This window comes from Pipistrellus kuhlii, unplaced genomic scaffold, assembly GCF_014108245.1.
Source record: "Pipistrellus kuhlii isolate mPipKuh1 unplaced genomic scaffold, mPipKuh1.p scaffold_m20_p_8, whole genome shotgun sequence".
Taxonomy (NCBI): Eukaryota; Metazoa; Chordata; class Mammalia; order Chiroptera; family Vespertilionidae; genus Pipistrellus; species Pipistrellus kuhlii.
Genome location: NW_023425584.1, coordinates 17,840,734 through 17,862,940, shown reverse-complemented (window position 1 = coordinate 17,862,940; position 22,207 = coordinate 17,840,734). Strand labels below are relative to the sequence as shown.

Below are 22,207 nucleotides of genomic sequence, written 5' to 3'. Positions count from 1 at the left end.
TTACAGACCCTGCCTGTCTTGCTGGACTCTGCTCAGATCTCTCCCTTTTGAGCCCTCACCTGCCTCCCCTCCCTGGGCATTGTTGCTGGCTTTTCTTCAGATCGGGATCTTTCTACCTTGTGACATTGTTAGCTTCTAGAGATGGAGGTCCATATCTGATTCTTACTTATTTCCATCACTGAGTTAACACAGTGTTTGCTGTTTGCTGAATGAAAAAATAAATGAGGCTATAAGAGGCTTTATACTTGTACCTTTGAGGGGATAATAGGTGAAGGAAAACTCTGCCCTCAAGGCAGAAGGAAATTAGGTGACTAACTAGGGCTTATCCAACCCTAGGATCTATGGCAGCAGTCACCAACCTTTCGGACCTCTGTCGACCACCGGTTGGCAACCACTGCTCTATGGCAAACTGTTTTTATTAGTTTGTTTTTTAAAGTAAAGTATGCCAGGGATTTCTGGCCTGTTGTGGTACTGCATGACTTTTCTTCTGTTCACTTTGTTTTGTTTTATTAATCCTTGCCAGAGGATATTTTTTCCATTGATTTATTTTTAAAGAAATTGCGAGGGAAGGGAGAGGGAGGGGAGGAAGAGAGAAATGATGAAAGACATTGATTGGATGTCTCCTGCGCATGCCCCCGATTGGGGTGAGGGATCAAACCTGCAACTCAGGTATATGCCCTTGACTGGAATCGAACCCAAGACCCTCCAGTTCATAGGGCAATGCTCTAACCACTGAGTTTCATGGGCCAGGACAAAAAAAAAAATTTTTTTTAAACAGGAGAAAAACTTTAATACAAGCATAACGAAAATTCATGTAAGCATGAAAATTTCCTCCATAAAATTTTCTGTTAAGGGTTTTGGGCTTCTCTTTTTTATTTTTCCTGTTCTTTGATACTAGTGTCCTTTGCAGTTAAGCTTATCATCCTGTTACAGTGTGAGTTCTGATTCTTTACAGTGAACGGGTCTATGGTGAAAACCAGGCCCAGATACACTAGGAAAGGATACAGTGCCTAGAGAGATCCCTACTGCCCCTCTGGTATAATCTCCAAGAACGAGAGGGTTCTCAGAGATGCCACAGGGAGTGGACCTTATAACCCAGTGGCTAGGAGAGTGAGTTTGGGGAACAGACTGCCTGAGTGTGAAACCTGGTTCAATTATTTACCAGGTATGTGACCTTGGACAAGTTATTTCCTCAACCATAAAATAAAGTTAAAACATGTCTCATAGGGTTGTTGTGGAAATTGAATGGGGTAATAACATATGAAGGAACTTAACACAATGCTAAATGCCTAATAAATGTTAGCTCTTGTTGTTAACATGTGCTTATCTACATTCTTCTCACTTCAGATGGTTCCAGACCTTGATCCACCTGTTAAAAGGCAACATTGGCACAGGACTCCTGGGGCTGCCCCTGGCAGTGAAAAATGCAGGCATCTTGGTAAGGGTCTGCATCAGCGGAGGGAAGTTTCATGACAATCTTAGAATATAATGGATCTTTAAAAAATATGTTTACTTTCTTTAAAACATTGTAATGGGAAGCTTTAAAAAAATATCAGCTGAGAAAAAGCAAAATTCAGATGTTCACTTATCTACAGATATTTATTGAAGGCCTTTAGTGTGCCAGGTATTGTTCTAGGCTCTTAGGATGCTATCATTGAATAAAACAGACATAGATTCCTGCCCTCAGGGAACTTAGTTTCTAGTGGGAAGGATGTACTTAAAATGTCTCAGGCATTTTCTATCAATAATGTTAACTAATGAATTACTAACAGAAGTCTGTCCACTTTCTACACAGTTCTTCCACACCCCATCTCTAGATGGCCAACTCTGAGAATATTTTCCTTTTGTGATTCACTCCCTATAGACTGTCCAAAGCCATTCTGGTTTTTGTTAGAGTTGGAGATAGCTCAGAGATGTGGTAGCTAAAGGCTATCCTTTCTTGATCTGATACTGCTTTAAAAAAAATTCTTTATTGATTAAGGTGTTAAATATGTGTCCTTATTCCCCCATTACCCTCCATCCCCCCTAATGAACAACATAAACTGATGATACTACTTTTAAAAGAACTTTTGCCTTCCTCCCACACTCCTAAACCCATCTCTTTTTCCCAGACACAGGAGCCTTGTGTTTTACTGATTGGCCATAGTCTTGGAACAGCCTTATCTTGTGTCATTCTCCACAAGGTTAATTCTCTGGAAGTCATGCTAAGTTTCAGATGATGCTCATCTCACTGAGCTAATCTCCATGCTTACATTTCTGTTTTCAGTGCTGTGTCAGAACTTCTGTCATTGGAAAGTACCTTAGTGGAGTAGCATTGTGATCATCTGCAAATCCAGTCTCTGTTGGCTCACTCCTAATTGTTGCTGCTTGTCTTTCCCTCTCTTGCCCGCAACACCTGTCCCCAGATGGGTCCCCTCAGTCTGCTGGTGATAGGCATCGTGGCCGTGCACTGCATGAGTATCCTGGTGAAATGTGCTCACCACTTCTGCCACAGGTGAGAGCCCTCTGAGTTACCTCTTTTTTAAAAATATATTTTTATTGATTTCGGAGAGGAAGAGAGAGGGAGAAAGATAGAAATGTCAATGATGAGAGGGAATCTCTCAGTCCTACTGGGATTGAGCCTGCAACACTAGCATGTGCTCTTGACCAGAATCAAACCCAGCACTCTTCAGTCCACAGGCCGATGCTCTATCCACCGAGCCAAACTGGCCAGGGCATGAGCTTCCTCTTGAGTGACAGATTGTCCCTTTAAGTTTCATTACCTGAAAGTGAGCACTTACACAGATCACTCTAAATTTTTTATGCCACCTGAAGGTGATTGCTGATTAACATTGCCCTGTTATTTTTGTGTCCTTTTTTTTTTTTTTTTTATCATGTGTCATCTGTCAAATTATGTGCAGTGGACAGAAGTAAATTATAATTTTATATTTACCCATTGAAATGATTTTGCCAGATGGTTTTCAATTATAATGAAAGTAACTGTGCCATTGACTTGCTACTTCTGATCCTTGAAAGCATTTGGCCCAGGACTCAGTGATGTCTCCAGGGTGAGAGATGGGGAACTAGCCTAGGTCTCAAGGAGCTGCATTTGTTCTGTCATTGTCTAACTCACACACTCTGCCTGCCTCCTCCCAGACTGAACAAGCCTTTTGTGGACTATGGAGAGACAGTGATGTACGGACTGGAATCCAGCCCTATCTCCTGGCTCCGGAACCATGCACACTGGGGAAGGTAACTGATTTCCTCTCTTACTGTGGCTGTGGCTGCCCAGTGGTAAGGCCTTCAGATATGAGGGTAAGAAGGACCATTGTTTGGGTCAGGAACTTGAGTTCCAGTTCAGCCTTTCAGAGGTAATCTCTGTGACCTTGGGCTGTGTGATCCCTCCCTTCTCTGGGCCTCAGTTTGCTCATTGGTAAAACAAGGGTCCTGGCCTTAAAGAGCTCTATAGGTTGTTTCAGCTTTGACAGTCTATGAGCAAAGATTATATTAATTCCCCCATTGCTCAACAAATATATATAAGCACTCTCTAAAAAGTGGTACAAAACAATTCTAGGTTTAGGGAGGGGGGTTCTCTGAGGTAAACTATATGGTCCCAACACTCCAGGGGCTTGCAGTTTTTCTAAGGAACAAGGTGCATGAAATGCTTGTGCCCAAGAGATCAGGAATAGTATAAATCAGCAGGAAGAGTGTCCTGAGCTTCCTGCATGCCTAGGCACTCAGGGCGAGAGGCTTTCCAAATTCTCTCATCCACTGTGCCAAATGAGAAGTGCACATGGTAGGTGCTTTAAGGGCAGGGCACTGGGCAGGAGAAGGAAGGCTTCAAGGAGGAGGTGAGGTGACCTGGTGAGGTCAGCTGGAACAAATGGATTTATGAGGGAAAGAGACGTTTCAGGTGGTGGGGCATATTTTGGAAATTTCTCCTTATGGTAACTTGTCAGATGCCTGAAAGGATATTTCCTACTTTTTGTTTTCTATTTGAGGAAACAATGCATTTAGATGTAGAGAATTGTTACTATCAAGGACCGAGTCCTTTAAAAAAAAAAAAATTAAACCACATTAAAACTATATTCTTCAGAAAAACTCCTTTATGTGGTTACAGGGAGACTTTCACCTTCACTCGTTCATTATTAACTTCTGCCTGTGATGCAGTTTTGTGTAATTCTTTCAGCAAAATCATTTTCTGTGTTTGGGAGAACCCAGATTACCAAGTGACCACTGTTGGTTGATTGGTTGGTTGTTGATTAATTCTTCCCTACTTCCTCTTCTTTTTCCCTCCCCCCTCCTCTTCTTTCTTTTTTCCTCTCTTTATCTCCCTCTTTCCCTCTCTTCCCATGGCTCATCCTGCTTCCTTCCTTACTCACCTTCTTACTCCCTTCTTTTCTTGCTTTAATAAAATTAAAAAAAATATTTTTGACCAAGATAAAAGGACATAAAGTGAAAAGTAAAGATATATATACTGATCACATTTGCATGGGTATCCTTTTGGAATATCTGTATGTATACAAACATGTACATGTTCTCAAACATGTTTGGAAACTTATTTTTTCCCTTAAAGATGTTAGTTATTTCTCTGTCAGCCCATATAGATTTAACATATGCTTTTTACCTGCCGAATACTGTTTCATTTAAGAATGGTCTATAATTTAATCCTTTTTCTTTTGACAACCCTTTAAGTTGTTACCAGCTGTTGTCGTTGTAACAGTGCTTCAACCAGCAGTCTGCTGGGTTACATCTATTTCTGTGTACTTCTGCGAGAGTAGATTGGTTCTTGGATTCAAGTTATAGACAGAAGGTCCACACTTCCTGGTTGTTACATTGAGGGTTCCCTGTCCCTGTAGAACGGATGGTAAGAGATGGGACAGGTGGGCCATAGGGAGGGGGCGCCAAGGGCTTGGCAGTGGTCCTGATGTGCTCTGTTCAGGCCACTCAGTCTCAGGCTCACCTGGCCTCGTGCAGCTTTCCTGACAAGAAGCTGGGAAGGGGACCTTGGGAACCACACAGGCAGCACCTGCTTCACCTTCCTCCAAAGCTCTAGACTGATGGCATTTAGCACAGTTTCTCCTCTCACCGGGTGCACTCATCCTTGTCACCTGATCAGAAGGTCTATGATGACTGGGGCAAAAGTGTGTTCAAACATCTCTCAGGGAATCTTGCTTTTTATCATGATCTTCATATTTCTTCCACCTCCACCTTCAGGCACACTGTGGACTTCTTCCTGATTGTCACGCAGCTGGGATTCTGCTGTGTCTATTTTGTTTTTCTGGCTGACAACTTTAAACAGGTAGGACCCTAGGGGCTGGGAGAGGAAGCAGGATAGAGAGGGTGGGGGGAAAGAATGGCAAGAGATAATGGACTTTTTGTTCAGGATTTTTTTTAAACCATTTCTTTTTATTAAAACCAGTTTTGATCAACAAAAGAATTAAGGTTCTTTTCATAGAACACTTTACATAGAATAGTGTCTTTTGTTTTATTTCATATAAAGACCTAAGGGTATCAAGAAACTCAAAAGGCCTTGTGCATCTTCCTATCTTTTGGTAAGATATGATCAAACCTAGCTATGATAATTATGAAGATTTCCAAAGATAGTTCACCAACCACAGACTTCCCTACGGCCTTTTTCACATGCTGAACCGTTAGTCAGGCCTTGGTCATTTGAAAGGCTTTTTCTGTTTCTTGTCTTCCCCTTGTTCTAGGTGATAGAAGCAGCCAATGGAACCACCAACAACTGCCACAACAATGAGACGGTGATTCTGACACCCACCATGGACTCGAGACTCTACATGCTCTCCTTCCTTCCGTTCCTGGTGCTGCTGGTTTTTGTTAGGAACCTTCGAGTCCTGTCCATCTTCTCCCTGTTGGCCAACATCACCATGCTGGTCAGCCTGTTCATGATCTACCAGTTCATTGTTCAGGTATGAACTCAGGCTCTCTCCTCCTACCTATTAACTAATCAAAGAAACGAACAAAGTAAGTAGAGCGTCAGTAGGAATATGTTACTTATGTGTGGTGTATTTACAATAGGGGTTCTCAACTTCAGCACTATTGTTTTTTTGGGCCAGATAATTCTGACATGGGGGGCTGTCCTATATCTCATGGGATATTTAGCAGCCCCCCTCGTCTCTACCTGCTAGGTGCTAGTAGCAGCCCCTGCTCCCGAGTTGTAACAATGAAAATATCTCCAGATATTGCCAAACATCAGGGAGGGGTGGGAATAAAGTCATTCACCTTGAAATCACTGGTTTAAACTTTTCTCTAATTAGACAGTTAATACATGGATCATTTTGTAATATTGGAAAATAGAGAAAAATATTAACAGAAAAATAGCAGTTTTCTAACCTATTCTATCCAATAAAAGGGTAATATGCAAATTAATTGCCACTCTATCACAAAGATATCAGCGCCCACAGCCATAAGATGGCAGCGCCCAGTCCTCTCAGCCCCACCGGAGTCCTCCAGTACCAGGGCGGACGGCTGTTGAGAGTGGGCAGTGTGAGTGACCTGGCGGAATGCCACAGCAACGAGGCAAGCATTCCACCCCAGCCACGATGGGCGAGGAGCAGCCAGGCCCCACAGAGAGCTACTGGCACATGAATTTGTGTGCAGGGCTACTAGTATTTAAATAAAATAATTCCTTACCACTCTAGTTTTATATTTATTTGTCAAAATTATAAATCCAGTAATTGTTTCTTCTCGCATAGCCCTTGTGGGCAGGGTAATACACAAGAAGATATCTCTGTATAGATGGGTAGATCATGCTGAGAAAAATATGCCCTTAAACACTGTGGCTGTTTGGGGGCAATACATTGCATTTTGCCAAAACTTGAGAAAAGGAAAAGAGTGACAGCGGGGGAATAAAAGCATAACTTCTTCAAAGTATTTAAATTTGATTCCCTTGCCCTGGATGGTGTGGCTCAGTTGGTTGGGCATTGCCCCCTTCACCAAGAGTCTGCTGGTTTCATTTCAGGTCAGGGCACATGCCAGGGTTGTGGGCTCGATCCCCAGTAGGGGTCATGCAGAAGGCAGCTGATCAATGTTTTGTTCTAACATTGATGTTTCTCTCTTCTCCCTTCCTTTCTCTAAAATATCAAAAACTATTTTAAAAAAATTTTAATTCCCCCAATAACTCATCAATACTTACTCATTGAAGTGCAGAAAACACAAGTGCTTATTGAATACCACATGCTTACCCTGAGTCTCCTCCACTCAGGCACCCTTGGTGTCATTGTCTGTCTTCTTCTAGGTCCTATGAGCGAATTACACACTATGTAAGTATGTACAGGAATATATAAAACAAAAATATCTTTTTGGTTTTTTTTAAACATACATAAAAAGATTATTATATGTAGTTTTCGTCTATTTTGGTTTGTTTTCCTCAGTAGTGCCTGAGAGAGCTTTCCAAATCGATAAACCTGATTTTACCTCATTTTTTTAAATTGCTACAAATTATCTCAGAAAATAGATTCTGCCTTAGTTTATTTGACCAGTCCTCAGTCAGTGGACTGTCAGATCATTTATAGATTTTAGTATTTTTTCAGTATTTTGACAGTGCATTTTATTATACCTTCCTTTTTGTGGGCGTATAAGTACACCTCCAAGACATTTATCAAGAAGAGAAATTGCTGAAGAGTTTGCACTTTTGAAATTTTTATATTACCAAGTTGCTTTTTCTAAGCACTATTTACTGATTTCATATTGACTCCTTTCCATGGTTCCTAAGTTTCCTATTCTAGCCAACACTGGATATATCACTTTTTAATTTCGACAGTTTGATAGGTGAACTTTGCCTCATTTTTAAACAGTTACCTACTGATGTGGTTTGTAGGAACAGTGGGTCATAAAAAGGAGGGACTTCCTGTACTGAAGAAATTACAGTGAGTTTAAATTGGACTTAATGAGTATGACTGTTTTTTCCTTGCCCTCATAAGTCAGAAGGATGGCAGATGCTGACTCTATTGCAGAATTACTATTTAAAACCTAAGCATCTCTGCATGTCCCATTTTATTATGAGACTGGAAAAAGGGCCTGTGAATGCATGATGGATCATTTCCAGAGAGTTCTCCCCGTCCCACCTCTGGCAAATTAAGTTAAAGCAGGGAAGGGTAGATAAATTCTTGATTTAACTTTGTAATTAGAGATCTCAATCACTGACTAGGAAACACTTGCAGTGGACATTAAAGGTGAGGTGAGTGACACACATACCACATTTAATTATAAACCCGTGCAGGTAGTTGGACTGTGGTCTTGCCACGATCAGAGGGCTGGGTTGGGAATATGAGTTGTGATAGCATCTCAGTCCCAACTGCAGGAAGTGTCTGTCTAGAGCTTTGTCTGTGCACAGTACAACCTGCACTTTGGTGAGGCAGTCCTGCTCATTGCTTGAGAGCAATTCTGAGCCTGCCTCTCTGCTCAGCCTGGAGGTGTGTTGTGATCAAGTAGTGCTATCTGCCCTGGGTGCAGCATGAGAGAGTGCTGTGTTGAGTGGCTTCATTTTGACGTGGCACATAGCTAAACATGTTCCCTTTGGGTCCTTTTTGTTGTTCCTGCTGCTGCTAATTTTGTCCTCTCCTGACATTTTGCACTGTTTACCATGATGATTCCACTGCTGTTTGATATTCCCGAATTTTTACCTAATCCTTGCATTTAGTATGTATTGCAATTCTTGTTCCTCATGCACATGCCATCATAGGAAGCTGACTGAGGTCTTCCACCTGAGCAGGTTTTCCTGGAATGAACGGATGGCAGTGCATTTCTGAGCAGAATGCCTTGCTGAAAGGGTCTCCCAATAAATATTTTATCACTGCATATCCTTAATTCCGAGGTGCATTTTCTCACACTTGTAATGTTTCCAAACTTGGAGTACATCTTGTAGTCCTTACATACATTTAACAGCGCTTTCTCAAAAAACTTAATATCATTGATAGTAGTATAGAATTGAGGAGATATATTGATAGTGAACTGATTTTAATTTGTACATTTCTTTGCATAAACTTTTTTCACATTTAGTTGGTTGTGCTATAAGTCAATAGCAATTAACTATGTAGAATTTTAAATTCCTGTTGCTGGTCTCATTCACACAGTATCCCCAGACATACATTCTGAAATTTCCTCTCTGATACGTCAACTTGATCTGATGTATAAACTTGAGCAGTAGTCATCCCCTTCCCAACAGATTGCTCATGTTTCTAGAAACTTTAAGTTGCACTGTGACTCAAGAATAATTGCAGGGCACTCTCACTCTCTTGTCTCATTGCAGAGCAAGAATATTTATTGTTTGTCATCATTCCAGTTACTGAAATGCTTCTTGTGAAGAGATCTAACTGATTTCTTAGCAGCAGCTGAGAAAAAAGTATTTTTAAAATTCTTTACGTTTTTAGGGAGACCATTAGTATAATCACTTTGAAACCTTTTAAAGAGAAGCCCATTTACATAGCTTAATACTAGATCTTTGTTTGTTCACTGATATTATTCTGTTATACTGTTAGAACATGCCCCATATTTATCTAAATACCTCTATAGTTAAATCATTTTTAAAACACTGTAAAAGGCAGTTGTAAAGTCAGTTTTTATTTTAATCTAAGCAATGTACACACACGGTTTAAAAAGCCAAATTATAGCCCTAATCAGTTTGGCTCAGTGGATAGAGCATAGGTCTGTGGACTGAAGGTTCCCAAGTTCAGTTCCTATCAAGGGCATGTACCTTAGTTGCGGGCACATTCCCAGTAGGGGATATTCAGGAGGCAGCTGATCAATTTTTCTTTATCATCAATGTTTCTAACTCTCTATCCCTCTTCCCTTCCTCTCTGTATAATATCAATTATATATATATATATATATATATATATATTTTTTTTTTTTTTTTTTTAAAGCCGAATTATAAAAGGATGGCAGCTTCTAGCCCACTCTGCATCCTACTTCTTCTATGCTGTCTGTTATTGGGCACTACTGTCCAGTGGTGAGCTGGTAGGATTCTGTTTCTGCACTTCTTGCTTATACATCCTTACATTATACCTGCAGTTGCCGGTTGCCTTGGTTTTTATTTTGCCTATTTTTTAAATGCTCTTTTTGCTTCCCCCCCACCCCACAAATGTTTCAATACTCCTATCAATATTTTCCAAGTACTCAAACTTAATTCAAACTTATAAGTTTTTTTGTGTTTTTTTTTTAAAGAAAGAAATGTAGAAAAAAAGGAAAAAGAACGCATCTAAAAATATACCATCTTTCCTCCAGCTTTATCTGTGTGGAGTGTTCATGTAGTTGTAGCATAGTGAATATATAAATTTAAAAAAAATTTTAACTATTATTTCATAAGTAGTTTTTCATGTGCTACTTAGTTATCTTAGATTTTACTTTTTAAATAGTGTGATATTCTATGGCATAGTTGATCTGAGTAAACTAAATGTTCACTTGTTTGGGAGCATTTAGGTCGTTTTTAGTTACTAATAATTTTGTTCAACTTTTCTATATTTTGCTTTTCCTTTTCCTGATCAGATTAAATTTCTAGGGATAGGATTACCTATGAAAAGAATGTGATTTTTCTTGTGCAGGCTTCAACATTTGAGTGTTGCTGGGTTTTTTTGACATTTGAATTTTTTTATGGTACATTGGGCTAGTCCTCTTCCAAACGAAGTGGGTTTTCTCATCCTGAAGGGAAAAATCAGGCTAAATGTTCCGCAATCATCTGTCAGGTGTCAGACTTTCTACCTTCAGAAAATCTAGGGATTAGGAAAGGTGTGACCTGTCTGATGTTGGGATTCAAATCTCGAAGCTCTGTTCATATAGCTTTTGCTTTGTTTTATTTTCTCTCTTTTAGGGGATCCCAGACCCCAGGCGCCTCCCCTTGGTAGCACCCTGGAAGACCTACCCTCTGTTCTTTGGCACAGCCATTTTTTCATTTGAAGGCATTGGGATGGTAAGAGCTGCACTGTGATTCTCTGGTGTCCTTGGTGTCCTTGAGGAATGCTTTAAGGAATGCTGAGGAGAAGCTATTAGAAATAATCTTCTGAGACTTAATGGCCAGTTAGTGTACAGAACTTCAGGGATTTCATTGAAGTTCCTCAGCTCCAACTTTTGAAAATAAATTATATGCAATTTGAGAATGTTTACATTCAAACCAGCACTTTTGCACACCCATCTTCTGTATGTGCACTAAGCAATAGTACATGGCAATTAGGAATGTAGGGTCTGGAATGTAGAGTCTTCCTGCCAGAGAGTAGCTGAGTGACCTTTGCAAGGATTTATCCTATCTGACCTTCACAGTTTGCCTCTGAAAAGTGATTTTAATGTTTAGTAATTATTAGGATTAAGTGAGATATATGTTAAGTGCTTCACAGAGTCTCTGACATATGATGAGCATTGAATAATTTTTATTTTTATTACTGATATCAGTTTTATTTTAAATCAATAAACTTGTGAAGTTACCTTAACTCTGTGCCAAGCACATAATCTACCTTATTGGGCTATGGTGTTAAATGAGATATGGTCTTTGCCCTTGGGAAGTCCTCCAACTAGGTGGGAAATAGATAAATACCTGGCTAGGTATCAAAGTCAATCAAGATTCTTCTGGTTTCAGGTGATAGCAAATTTAACTCAAACAGAGCATGTCTGTTTCCCCGAAAATAAGACAGTGTCTTATATTAATTTTTGCTCCCAAAGATGCGCTAGGTCTTATTTTCAGGGGATGTCTTATTTTTCCATGAAGAAGAATACGGTACACATTTATTGTTAAATGAAAATAAAGGAAATTTATTACTTGTATACGGTACGGTAGTCGTCAACACAAACCAGACAAACTGTGAATCCTACAGTATCAAGAATTTACTCATTTATTCAATGACAATCATGTCATCATCTTCTGGAACATCATCATAACAATCCAATTCCTGAATTTCCTGGTGAAATTCTTGTGACTCCATTTCTTTCAGAATCAGTGGACCAAATCTCTCATGTTTAGCCTAGGGGGCCCTTATTTTCGGGGGGATGCCTTATATTTCACTCAGAAGGAAACCTGTAAGTAGGTCTTATTTTCGGGGAAGCACAGTAGGAGCCTGACAAATTTTTGTCAAAATAGAGAGGAAGTAGTGCTGATGGACTGTGTGAAGGCTCTCACATTATGGGGGAGGCTTTCAGAGTGATTGTGTAGAGGTTGTCCTGGGGTTTTAAACTTTTCCTGTATTCCTTCTCGGGGCTTCTCATCACTCAGGAAGAATGTCTCACCTTGATTCACAAACACCAGTGGTTTCCCTGCTGCTGGGGCAGAGACCTAAATGGCCCGGTATTGCAACAGTGAGAAAATGGCAGGAGTGCGAAGAAGAGGTTGAGTAAATGTGGAAGGATGCCTGGAGGTCCTGGGTTCTCAGAGTGCATTGTACTGAGTTTATCAGTTTTCCCTAATAGTACAGAGCAGAAGTTATTCTTTGCTTCATTTCATTAGCCACAACTTGAATATGGAGTCATTCTGTAATCACGATCATCTGTTACTTCAAGATGTTTCTGTTTTCTATTTTTACAATAGAGAGAACACTGCTGTTTTGACTGTTAGTTTGGATTTGAGGACTGTTGAGCATGTCTGGCAGACATGGAGGAGAAAGTTTCCTGCCCTCTGTCTCTTTAGACTCTTCATAGGAGGAAGCTAAAGGAAAGCTTAGAAACTGACTCTTATTGCATATGGACCTACTATAGCTTGAGACCTTGAGCTGGTAGGATGGGGGTTGCTGAAAGCCAGTTGGAAATGCAGAGCTGTTGCTCCCCTCAGAGCACAGGCTTTGGTTCGTGGCGTCTGCTGGGGTGTGTCTGGCACAGACCTGCTCTGCCTCATGGCCACAAGCACTGGAGGCAAATCGGTGTGATGACAAGGTCAGAGATAGTTTGTAGTCATTGCATTGTGCTGTTTTTCCTTGTCAGTCATGCCAGAAGCAGTTGATGGCAGATTGTAAAGATTGTCACAATCATATCTGCTGTCTTCCCTGTTCTAAGTGAACCAGTCTTCCTAATCTTTCCTTTGCTTTAGAACGTCCTGTGCTGTGAGGGAGGAAACGGCAAGGGTCAATGGTTTGAAATAGGAGTTTAGAAACTGGGTTTTATTATATATCTCCAAGATCCTGAATAAACAAGATCCTCTATTAAGTCATGCATCACCTCAGTTCTTCTAACTTGGAGGTTTAACTTGTCACTGCTGGTGTCTACCCCTTTTGAGGTAAGGAAACCATTTCTGTGGACTAGAGTGGCCGTTTTCCCTGACCTGTGTGTTGTATTCTTTAGACAGATTAGCAAAGTATGATCTCAGTTGAGCTACAACTGACCTATGTCACCACCGGCATCTGATCCAGGTGGGTATGATGCAAAAGGGTCTGTTAGTTACTGGTGGCTGCATTCAAAGGGCAAAAAGAATTCTCAGCCTACAGTGATCTCAGAGCAGGAGGCAGGGTGTTAGTCTGGACCAGGAGTCTTGGGTTCCAGTCTCGCCACCCTAACCTCTCAGGACTTCTCTGTTGAGATTATGGGCTCTATGTCTCAAGCTCTGAGAGGAGAGCTACTGAGGAACAACTTGCATTTATTTGTTTGTCTGTCTAATAAAGGATGGATGTTCTTTTGGGAAATTCTAAGGATAAAGAAATTACTTTTTTCTGAAAATACTACATTTTTTTATTGGCCATTAATATTGGTCTTTGCTGTGTTTTCTCTTCTCTCTCCCTACTCTCATAGGTTCTGCCCCTTGAAAACAAAATGAAGGATCCCCGGAAATTTCCAGTCATACTGTATGTGGGAATGGCCATTGTCACTACCCTCTACATCAGCCTGGGATGTTTGGGGTACCTGCAATTTGGAGCTGATATTCAAGGCAGCATAACCCTCAACCTGCCCAACTGCTGGTAAGCGGGTGAGGATGGAAGCCCGGGAACACTAGATATTTTTTTAAATCACTCTAATATGTCAGAATGTAGATTCTTTCTCTTACTTATCTCTTAAGTCAACCTGCTTCACTTTAATTCTTTTTGGTGTGTATGTGTGAATCCTCACCCAAGATATTTTTCCATTGCTTTTAGATAGAGTGGAAGAGGAGACCCATCACGCGCTACCTGTATCTTAATCTTTCTCCTTAATCAGGGCTCCTCCTTGTTACTTGTGTGAGCTGCCTAATGCTCAGTGCAGTCATGCATTGGAGAGAACACTCAGTCCGATCATGCCTTGTGGAGAGCTCCTCAAAAGCTTCCGCTTGCCTTTCTTAATGTGCCTTGTCCGGTTCCCATTCAGTGAGGGGGACTTGGTATAGGAGTTGCTCTTTTTGAGAAACTCTGATGTCTCACTGATCACACTTCAAGTCTCAATGAGATGCCCCTTCCCTCTGCTCCCATAAGTTCCCAATAGGCTTTTTATTCCTTTGCATTATAATGTTTCATCTGCCTGTACTGTAAGCTGTATGAAGGCAGCAGCCGTCCATTTCTCCATTTTATCCAAGCACTTGGTGTGATCATCACCCAGGGAATGATTTTGGACAAAAGGAGGAATAAATGCTGAGACTGAAGCATTTTCTACATGAGGAGATGTTATCATGAAGCAGCTGGGGTGTAGAGGATAGAGGTGATCTGCCATGTACTAGTTCTGTGGCCTTGGACAAATCACAGCTTCTTGCTGCCTCTGTTCCCTCTTTTGGGAATGAGGAATAGTCATTTCTTCCTGCCAGGATTGCCATGAATATCAAATGATATGCACGAGAAAGAGCTTTGTAATAATATGTTGGTGTCATGGAGAAGTAGAATGTTGCCCTAGCTTTAGTCTTTGTTTGGGTAATTCCTATGGAGGCATATCCTGAATGGATGGGTTGATAAGCTGATTGATATACTATTTTTCCCTGGAAATACGAAACTCCAAGGGCCAAGTATCTAGTCTATTCACCTTAAACCAGCCCAAATAGAGATAGGGCAGGCATATCTGCTTAGTCTCCAGCCTCTCCCATGCAGTCACTGATTTGATATGCACGTGGAGGCCTCTCACCTTGGACCAAGGGTTGTTGGGGCCCTTCTATATCTCACTTTCCTTAACTTTTGGTTGCTGTATTATAGGGAAACAGACATACTGAAATGCTTCCTAAAAAGGTAGATGTCACAGGGTGTGTCTTAAGCAACAGTTCTGTTTTGAAGATTAAAATTTCATTATGGAGAGCAGCTGCAAGCAGACACAGATGCTTGCTGAGTGCCCTGGGGATCAGAATAACCTTTCGAGATGGCCCGTTGATCTGCCTGTGTGTTTTTTAGAGCTCTGATTGGTGAGGCATTGTGCAAGGGCAACTTGAGAAAATTGAGAAAAATGTTTATTCAGTAGTCTGTGTTTAGCAAAGGATACTCTAGTCAGCAGGGGTCTGGGAGCTAAGTTTGTTATGTGGCCACCCAACTGGTAGCCCTGAGATGGGTTATTGTTTTTTAGAAACTCTTTCTTTATCTTTCCCTCTGATGCTTGCTTTTACATCCCCTATCGAGAATCAGGTGGTAGCTCGGCATAACAACATAAGTGCATCAGGAGCAGCAGAAGCAGCCCACATAATATAAAGCCATGGGTATCTGTCTCCTTTCCTCTGAGATTTTTAAACCCAGCTATTCTAATCTTTCTGCCTCAATTCAGGCGCAATTTATTTGGCCTGCGGGTGGCTATTCTGATTTCTGACTTCCCTGAACTCCAGCAAGCTTTGGTGCTGCCCTGAGTTTAATTATAGAGCCATCGGCTGATTTTTTCCAAAGAGTTTTTATTATCTATTCTTAGAGCAAGTAAGACCTTTTGTCAAACTCAGTCTCTCCTGGGATATTCTGCTTCTAGCATAAGAACATGTTTCAGGTATTTAGTTCAACCACAGAGAAATTCAGTGCATGTTATATACAATATAATCATCACTTTTAAATAGATTTCCAACAAGGGAGGGAGGACTGTGTTTCTTGCTGCTCAACCCCTGAGGGTCTTGTTTGTCATGGAGTTTTGCTTAGGGACAGAGTGGTCTTCCATTTAATGGTCATGTGAGATCCATAAGTGCTTGTAAGGCTTTTATTCTACTCCGCATAGTCATAGGCATGGGGTAGACAGAGGTATCTCCTGACGAGTTAATGGTCTTCTTAAGAAGCTGCACATGAAGCAGTGATAGGAAGACGGCTGTAGTGGGTGGAAAGATAAATTCTGCTCCTGCCTCTTGATCCTGCTGGTCACCATCTGATTCTAGGGAGCTCTGAATTGGATGGGATGATATAAATAAACAGGCTTGTTACATTTATTTGTATTTTTAATTGTTTTATGTTTGAAAGGATATATGCCTCTGGTAAAGATTCCAAATGTTAAAAGGAATACAGAAAAGGTTAAGTTCCCACTCACCTCCTATACTCCCCAGTTCTACAACTTTCCATTTCAGAGGCAACCATATCAACGTTTTCTTCTGGAGATGTTTCATGTGTGTAAAAGTGTCACATGTGTGTCTGTGAGGGGCAATTGTTTTTCTCTTTTTAAACAAATTGCAGCACACTGTAGACACTGTACTGCTTCATATAGTATATCATAAAGCTAATCCCATGTGAGTCGTGCCTCACGCTTTTTAACTGCTATATGGGGACACCATGATATACAATATTTAACCAGTTCTCCACTGATTAACATTTAAACCGTTTTCAGTCGTTTGTGCTTAAATAACGCAGCAGTGATATAAGTTTCTGTGCACATGTGCAAATATATCTACATGATAAATTGCTAGATATGAAATTGCTGGGTCCAAAAAACACATGCATTTGTAGCTTGAATAGATATGGTCAAATCACAATGGGACCGGACCAATTTGCACTATGCCTACTACTATATGAGTGTGCGGAGCGGCTTTTGAATGTCTGGCTTTTCTCTGCAGGCTGTATCAGTCGGTGAAGTTGCTCTACTCCATTGGCATCTTCTTCACCTATGCCATCCAGTTCTTCGTCCCAGCCGAGATCATCATCCCCTTCTTCGTGTCCCGCGTGCCTGAGCATTGGGAGCTGGTGGTGGACCTGTTGGTGCGCACCATGCTGGTTTGCCTGACATGTGAGTAGGACATGGGAGAATTGCCTTGTTTGTTTTTTCCAAAAGGGCTTTCATGAGGGAGAGTTTACATTGTAGTGAAATCGCCAGTGTGGGTGTACCAGAGGCTGGGCATGCTCCTGTTTCAGAGTTGAGATGTGTCCAGATGGTTAGGTGAATTAATGACATATGCACTATATAGTACATGGGAATGGGAACTGACATTTATTTATCAATATGGTGTGAAATGCTACGGAGGTGGTCAAAAGTCATAGTAAAGATGTATAATTACTATTCCATATAAAATACAGAAAAAGCCTAAAAGAGAGCTATTTCACCATATTCATAACCAGTGAGTACAGGTTACTTTGATAGGTGGTACATGTTTACTTGTTTTTTCAAATGATCACTTTTGCAGTGACAGTCTGTTCCTTAGATTTTCTTTCAGCTGCATGATACTCCTCTAGACATTTTTGGATATTGGTCTACATAAAGGTTTCTTAGAAAATTTTCTGTTGTTTAACCAGGTGTTTGATTAATCACTTTGTGTTTTATTTCTCTTCTTTGGAACACACATCTAAGGGTGTGAATTAAGAGATAAAATTTCATCCTATTTGCTGTTGGTTGAAACTGGTATAAATTTAAAACAAAAATTATTTCTACTTTTTTCAAATGATGTGAGTTGATACAATAGAGAACCCCAAATGAATTGATCTGTACCATTTAATTTAAATTACTAGGAGATTTGTAGTTGCTTTTCAAATTGAAATTCTTAAATCATATATTTCTCTTTAGGCTATATTGGCTTTTTTTTTAATTTTAAAATTTTTATTCTTTTGGGACAAGATGATTTTTCATAATACATTGAGATTTCCCCAGAAATTTTAATATTATTCATTTCATCTTTGGAATAAATTTAGGACTCTATGATTTTTTAATTGAACCAGAATTGAGTGTTTAGGGATGAAATTTGTGGATGTTGTCTGGCTTTCATTCATAGTATGGGAAATCAGAAATTATTTTATTCGTTGCCTGTTAGCAAGAGAAGGGCAGGCAGGAGATTATCCATCCTCTTCAACCATCCAAGCAAAATGTTGTGAACTGCCTAATGGACTCCTTAGGGAGACAGTCTTGTGCCTCTCCGAGAACAGACCTCGTCAGGGGAACAGACAAGTGCTTCTCACAGAATGGACCTTGTTAGGGGAACAGACAAATGCCTATCACAGGATAGACCCCTTCCAGGGAACAGACTAGTGCCTACCTGAAGATAGACATCTTCAAGAGAATAGCCTAGAGCAGCAGTCGGCAAACTCACTAGTCAACAGAGCCAAATATCAACAGTACAACGATTGACATTTCTTTTGAGAGCCAAATTTTTTAAACCTCAACTTCTTCTAACGCCACTTCTTTAAAATAGACTCGCCCAGGCTGGGGTATTTTGTGGAAGAGCCACACTCAAGGGGCCAAAGAGCCACATGTGGCTCTCAAGCTGCAGTTTGCTGACCACAGGCCTAGAGATATTGCAAATTGGATCTCCTCAAGTCACCTGCAGTTCTTCTTTATGTTACTTCAAGGATAGTGGGTAGAAGCTTATCATTCTGGATATCTGTGTGGAAAGAACCTACTAGAGTAAGGAAGTAAAGGCCTTTCCTTATGGCTTTCTGATTTAATTTTAGACAGCACTCTGGAGGATTATATCTGGGTGGAGTTGGAAAGGAATTGGGCAGAGGGTGGACACCTTGATTTTTCCAGGCTCAGAGAGCTGATGGCAACCAAGAATCTGAATCTCCTTGTAGCCTTTACTTGGTAGACCTTCAGTCTCTCTCTAGTCCAACTCAATAGAAACAACACACTCAGCAGCTGATCCAGGGCAGCCCACAGGTCACTGCTGGCCCAGAGCTACTGCAAAGGAAGGAAGGTGATATATTTTGCTTTTTAAGGCAGTAAATTGCCTTAATGTGTGCTGATAGGATTCTTGGACTCTGGATTTTACCCCTGTCTTCTGTCAGCAACTGTGGATGCTTTGATTCAGATATGTATGTTTTTTCTGTGGATGGATTAGCCTTAAGTATTGAGGAGACAGATTCCACATGCAGGTGTTTATAATGTCAACTCTCAGGGCCCCAATTCTTTGATCCAAAGGGCATTGGGAGAAAGGGTGGAGATAATTCACCTGATTTGCTTTGTTTCAAAGTGGTTCCTCTTAGGTCTTTCTGGGATGAAATGTGCTGTGACTGCATAGATAGTAGCTCTCCCTGACCGAAGAGCTGGGCAGTGACGCTGGGCCAGATTCCTCTCGCGGCCTCATTTCCTTCTCAAGTCTGGCTTTAGCCTTCAGTAGCATATGTCTTGCTTCCTGCCAGATTTCTTTCTGCTGCTCCCTGCAGGAGCCACCAGTCTCTGATTCACAGGCCTCATGCTGTCCTTAGATGCCTTTGGTTTTTGCTTCACTTTTCCTGGCTGTGTCTGTGGGTCTCATCTTTCTTCTACAGCATGATACTCAAAGGACTCAAGCTGCTTTTGATCTTTAAGGGCGTTCAGTTGTTTTTTTCCTTCTGTGATCTCTTGTGACTTAGCATTGCATTGTCATCCTATTAAAGGATGCAGCCCCTTCATCTCTGAGCACTCTGGCTTTCCCAGCCTTCCCTGGAGACTCTGAAGTAATTGTGGGATTCAGCAGAGGCCTTTCACTGTAGCACCAATTTAAACGAATTTATGTGAGTTTGTTTTGTTTTTGTTTCTTTGTACTTTCAGATGTTTTTGCATAAGGTTAATTGGTATGTGATTTTAGAGCTTTGAAGTAACTCATTATTTTCAGTGATACCTCTGCATTTTAATGGCAACTTGTTTTATTTTTATTTCTGGTGTTTTCTTGTCTTCGCCTCAATTTTTCCTCTTCTTCCTCAAGGGGAGCAGGGCAATTTGGTCCAGCCTCAAATTTTTTATATCCAATTGAAATTAAACTTTCTCATCACTCTCCTCTATCCCCCAAAGATGGCTCTACTTTAAAATATACATTTTTTTTTTATTGATTTCAGAGAAAGGAGGGGGGAGATAGAAATATCAAAGAGAATCATTGACTAGTTTCCTCCTGCACACTCCCCACCAGGGACTGAGCCCGCAACCTGGGCATGTACCCTGACGGGAATCGAACCACAACCTCCTGGTTCATGGGTTGATGCTGAACCACTGAGTAACACTGGCCGGGCGCTCTGTCTACTTTTTTATGTTAAGTTTTAGAATTCTGGGGAGGAGGGGCTGGGAAAACATGCATGCCAGAGAATGGTGCTCATTTTGCTATGATTTCAGTATTTACTTTCAGCCCATATGTTTATAAATGTCAACTCTGCAGGTCACCTTATGTCCAAGCTTGTGTAGGAGAGGCTGGCTCCATCTGGGGAGCTGAGAGGTGTAGGAAAAATACTTTTTTAGGATTCCATGAGGCACTAACCTGTCCTTCAGTGGTTGGTATTAATTGTCTATGGTATTTGCCATGTGAAACATTTCACTTCAGTTAGCTATGAGAATTTCAGAAACCTATTGTTGAGATGTAATAACATAAAATCATATCAACTGAGAGGCCTGTTCAGACTACAGTGCATACTTATAAAACATTCCAGGAGCCAGACCCTTTAGAGCATAAAGCTTCCAAATCCACAGTGGCTTCTCTGCAACTTTTGGCCTTCCATACTTCTTGGTCTTGCAGCTATTATAAATGAAGAAGGAAGCAGCATAAATTAGCTGTGCCTGGGCCCCAGCTCCGGGAACCCTCGTTAGGCCTCAATTAAAAGATATGACTGGCATCCGATCACTAAGGTTTCTCTCAAGTTTAAAATTCTGTGATTCTGTACAGCTACTTTGAGCCTAATTTTAGATTTTGACCAAAATATTGCTTGAAAACATAAAGTTAGTGTAAAGATATTTGGAGAATGAGATTATATCTGAGATTTTTGAGGAAGAAATTCCCAATATCCCACTGACTTAACAAAATAATTTTCTTTTGCATATTCTGCATGAATCCTCATGGGTGCATTTAAAAAATAGTTTCAGTAATAATATACACATAATTTTATTGCATTTTATTGGATATTATATCATGAATATGCATAACCTTCATAAATATTTTCATGACTGTATGATATTCCATTATATTGCTGGATCATATTTTCTAAACTACTCCATTAGTATAAAACATTTAGGTTGTTTTTCTTGCTTTTGTATTTTTTTTTAATTTATATTTTAACTAAATAAAACTATATATTCTAAGATTATAATTAATTTAAAGGTAGATTTCTAGATTAAGAGTAACACGGGTGGGCTTTCCCACCATCAATCATAATAAAATGGCAGAAAAGAGCTCTCAGACCTAAGAGCTGTAAGTGTCCAATTGGGATATGATTTTAGATCATATTTCTGTAAGTGTGTATTTGTTCTTTTAAGTTCTTTCTCTCTTGTGCATTAGTCAGCTCTTTCTGTTGCTGGCCTAAAACCACAGACTTCAGAATCCCAATCGGTTCCTGCTCTGAACATGGCCGTTTGTCTCATGTTACTTCAGCCGTTAGATCACGCTTGTAGTCTTTTTAACCCAAAGGGAAGATGTTTTGTAATACCATTGGAGCCTCTTGACTGATCACATGGTCCAGCTGAGTTGTCCTTAGCCCCGCTTTCTGTTGCTGCTTCAGCAAGCTATGTTCTGCAGTTGGGAGTGTGCTATCTTCCTCTTTTATGGGGTGTTCTTTTGGGAAAGTACAGAGAGAGTGGGAGAGGGTGGTTCCAGTTGGCTATATCCTGAGATCTCTACCTTCTTGAGTTTCTCTTTCTAGAGAGCTTTAACTCATAAGAACATTTAAAAGTTTTAGTTGCTCCCATATATTTCCTAAGTACCTGGTTTCTACCTCTGGAATTAGTTAAAACTAGTTTGCCACATTTTGCATGGTGGCAGAACAGATATCCTTGCTGTTGAACCCTTGGGGCTTTATGCTACTATGGGTTCTCTTCTCTTTCTCTTCCCCCAGATTAGTGGGAGGCTCATTCTTCTTGCCTTCTCCCCCCATTATCTTTCTCCAATGCCAGGCTTTACTTAGGATTCAGTTGTGGTATCTGGCTCATTTAGGATAGGAAAAGAGTCTTTTGCTACCCTGTGGTCCTGGCTTTAAGAGAAAAATTTTGCCTGTTTTAAAAAAATTCTGTT

At 40.6% G+C, this 22,207-nt stretch overlaps 1 protein-coding gene across 7 annotated transcripts in view; it reads left to right on the top strand.

Annotated features, from left to right (window-relative positions):
• Positions 1 to 22,207, top strand: part of SLC36A1 (solute carrier family 36 member 1) — a 38,525-nt gene that overhangs the window by 10,506 nt on the left and 5,812 nt on the right. For 3 of the 7 annotated variants that reach the window (XM_036423371.2, XM_036423372.2, XM_036423373.2), the window contains 8 exons: positions 1,348 to 1,438; positions 2,406 to 2,494; positions 3,136 to 3,231; positions 5,197 to 5,281; positions 5,694 to 5,912; positions 10,811 to 10,909; positions 13,702 to 13,868; positions 16,871 to 17,040. In XM_036423371.2, coding sequence (XP_036279264.1) covers positions 1,348 to 1,438; positions 2,406 to 2,494; positions 3,136 to 3,231; positions 5,197 to 5,281; positions 5,694 to 5,912; positions 10,811 to 10,909; positions 13,702 to 13,868; positions 16,871 to 17,040 — 1,016 coding nt within the window. Of the gene's footprint in view, positions 1 to 1,347; positions 1,439 to 2,405; positions 2,495 to 3,135; positions 3,232 to 5,196; positions 5,282 to 5,693; positions 5,919 to 10,810; positions 10,910 to 13,701; positions 13,869 to 16,870; positions 17,041 to 22,207 lie in introns of those variants that run through there. The other 4 variants (XM_036423374.2, XM_036423375.2, XM_045576586.1 and 1 more) reach the window with 3 other exon arrangements.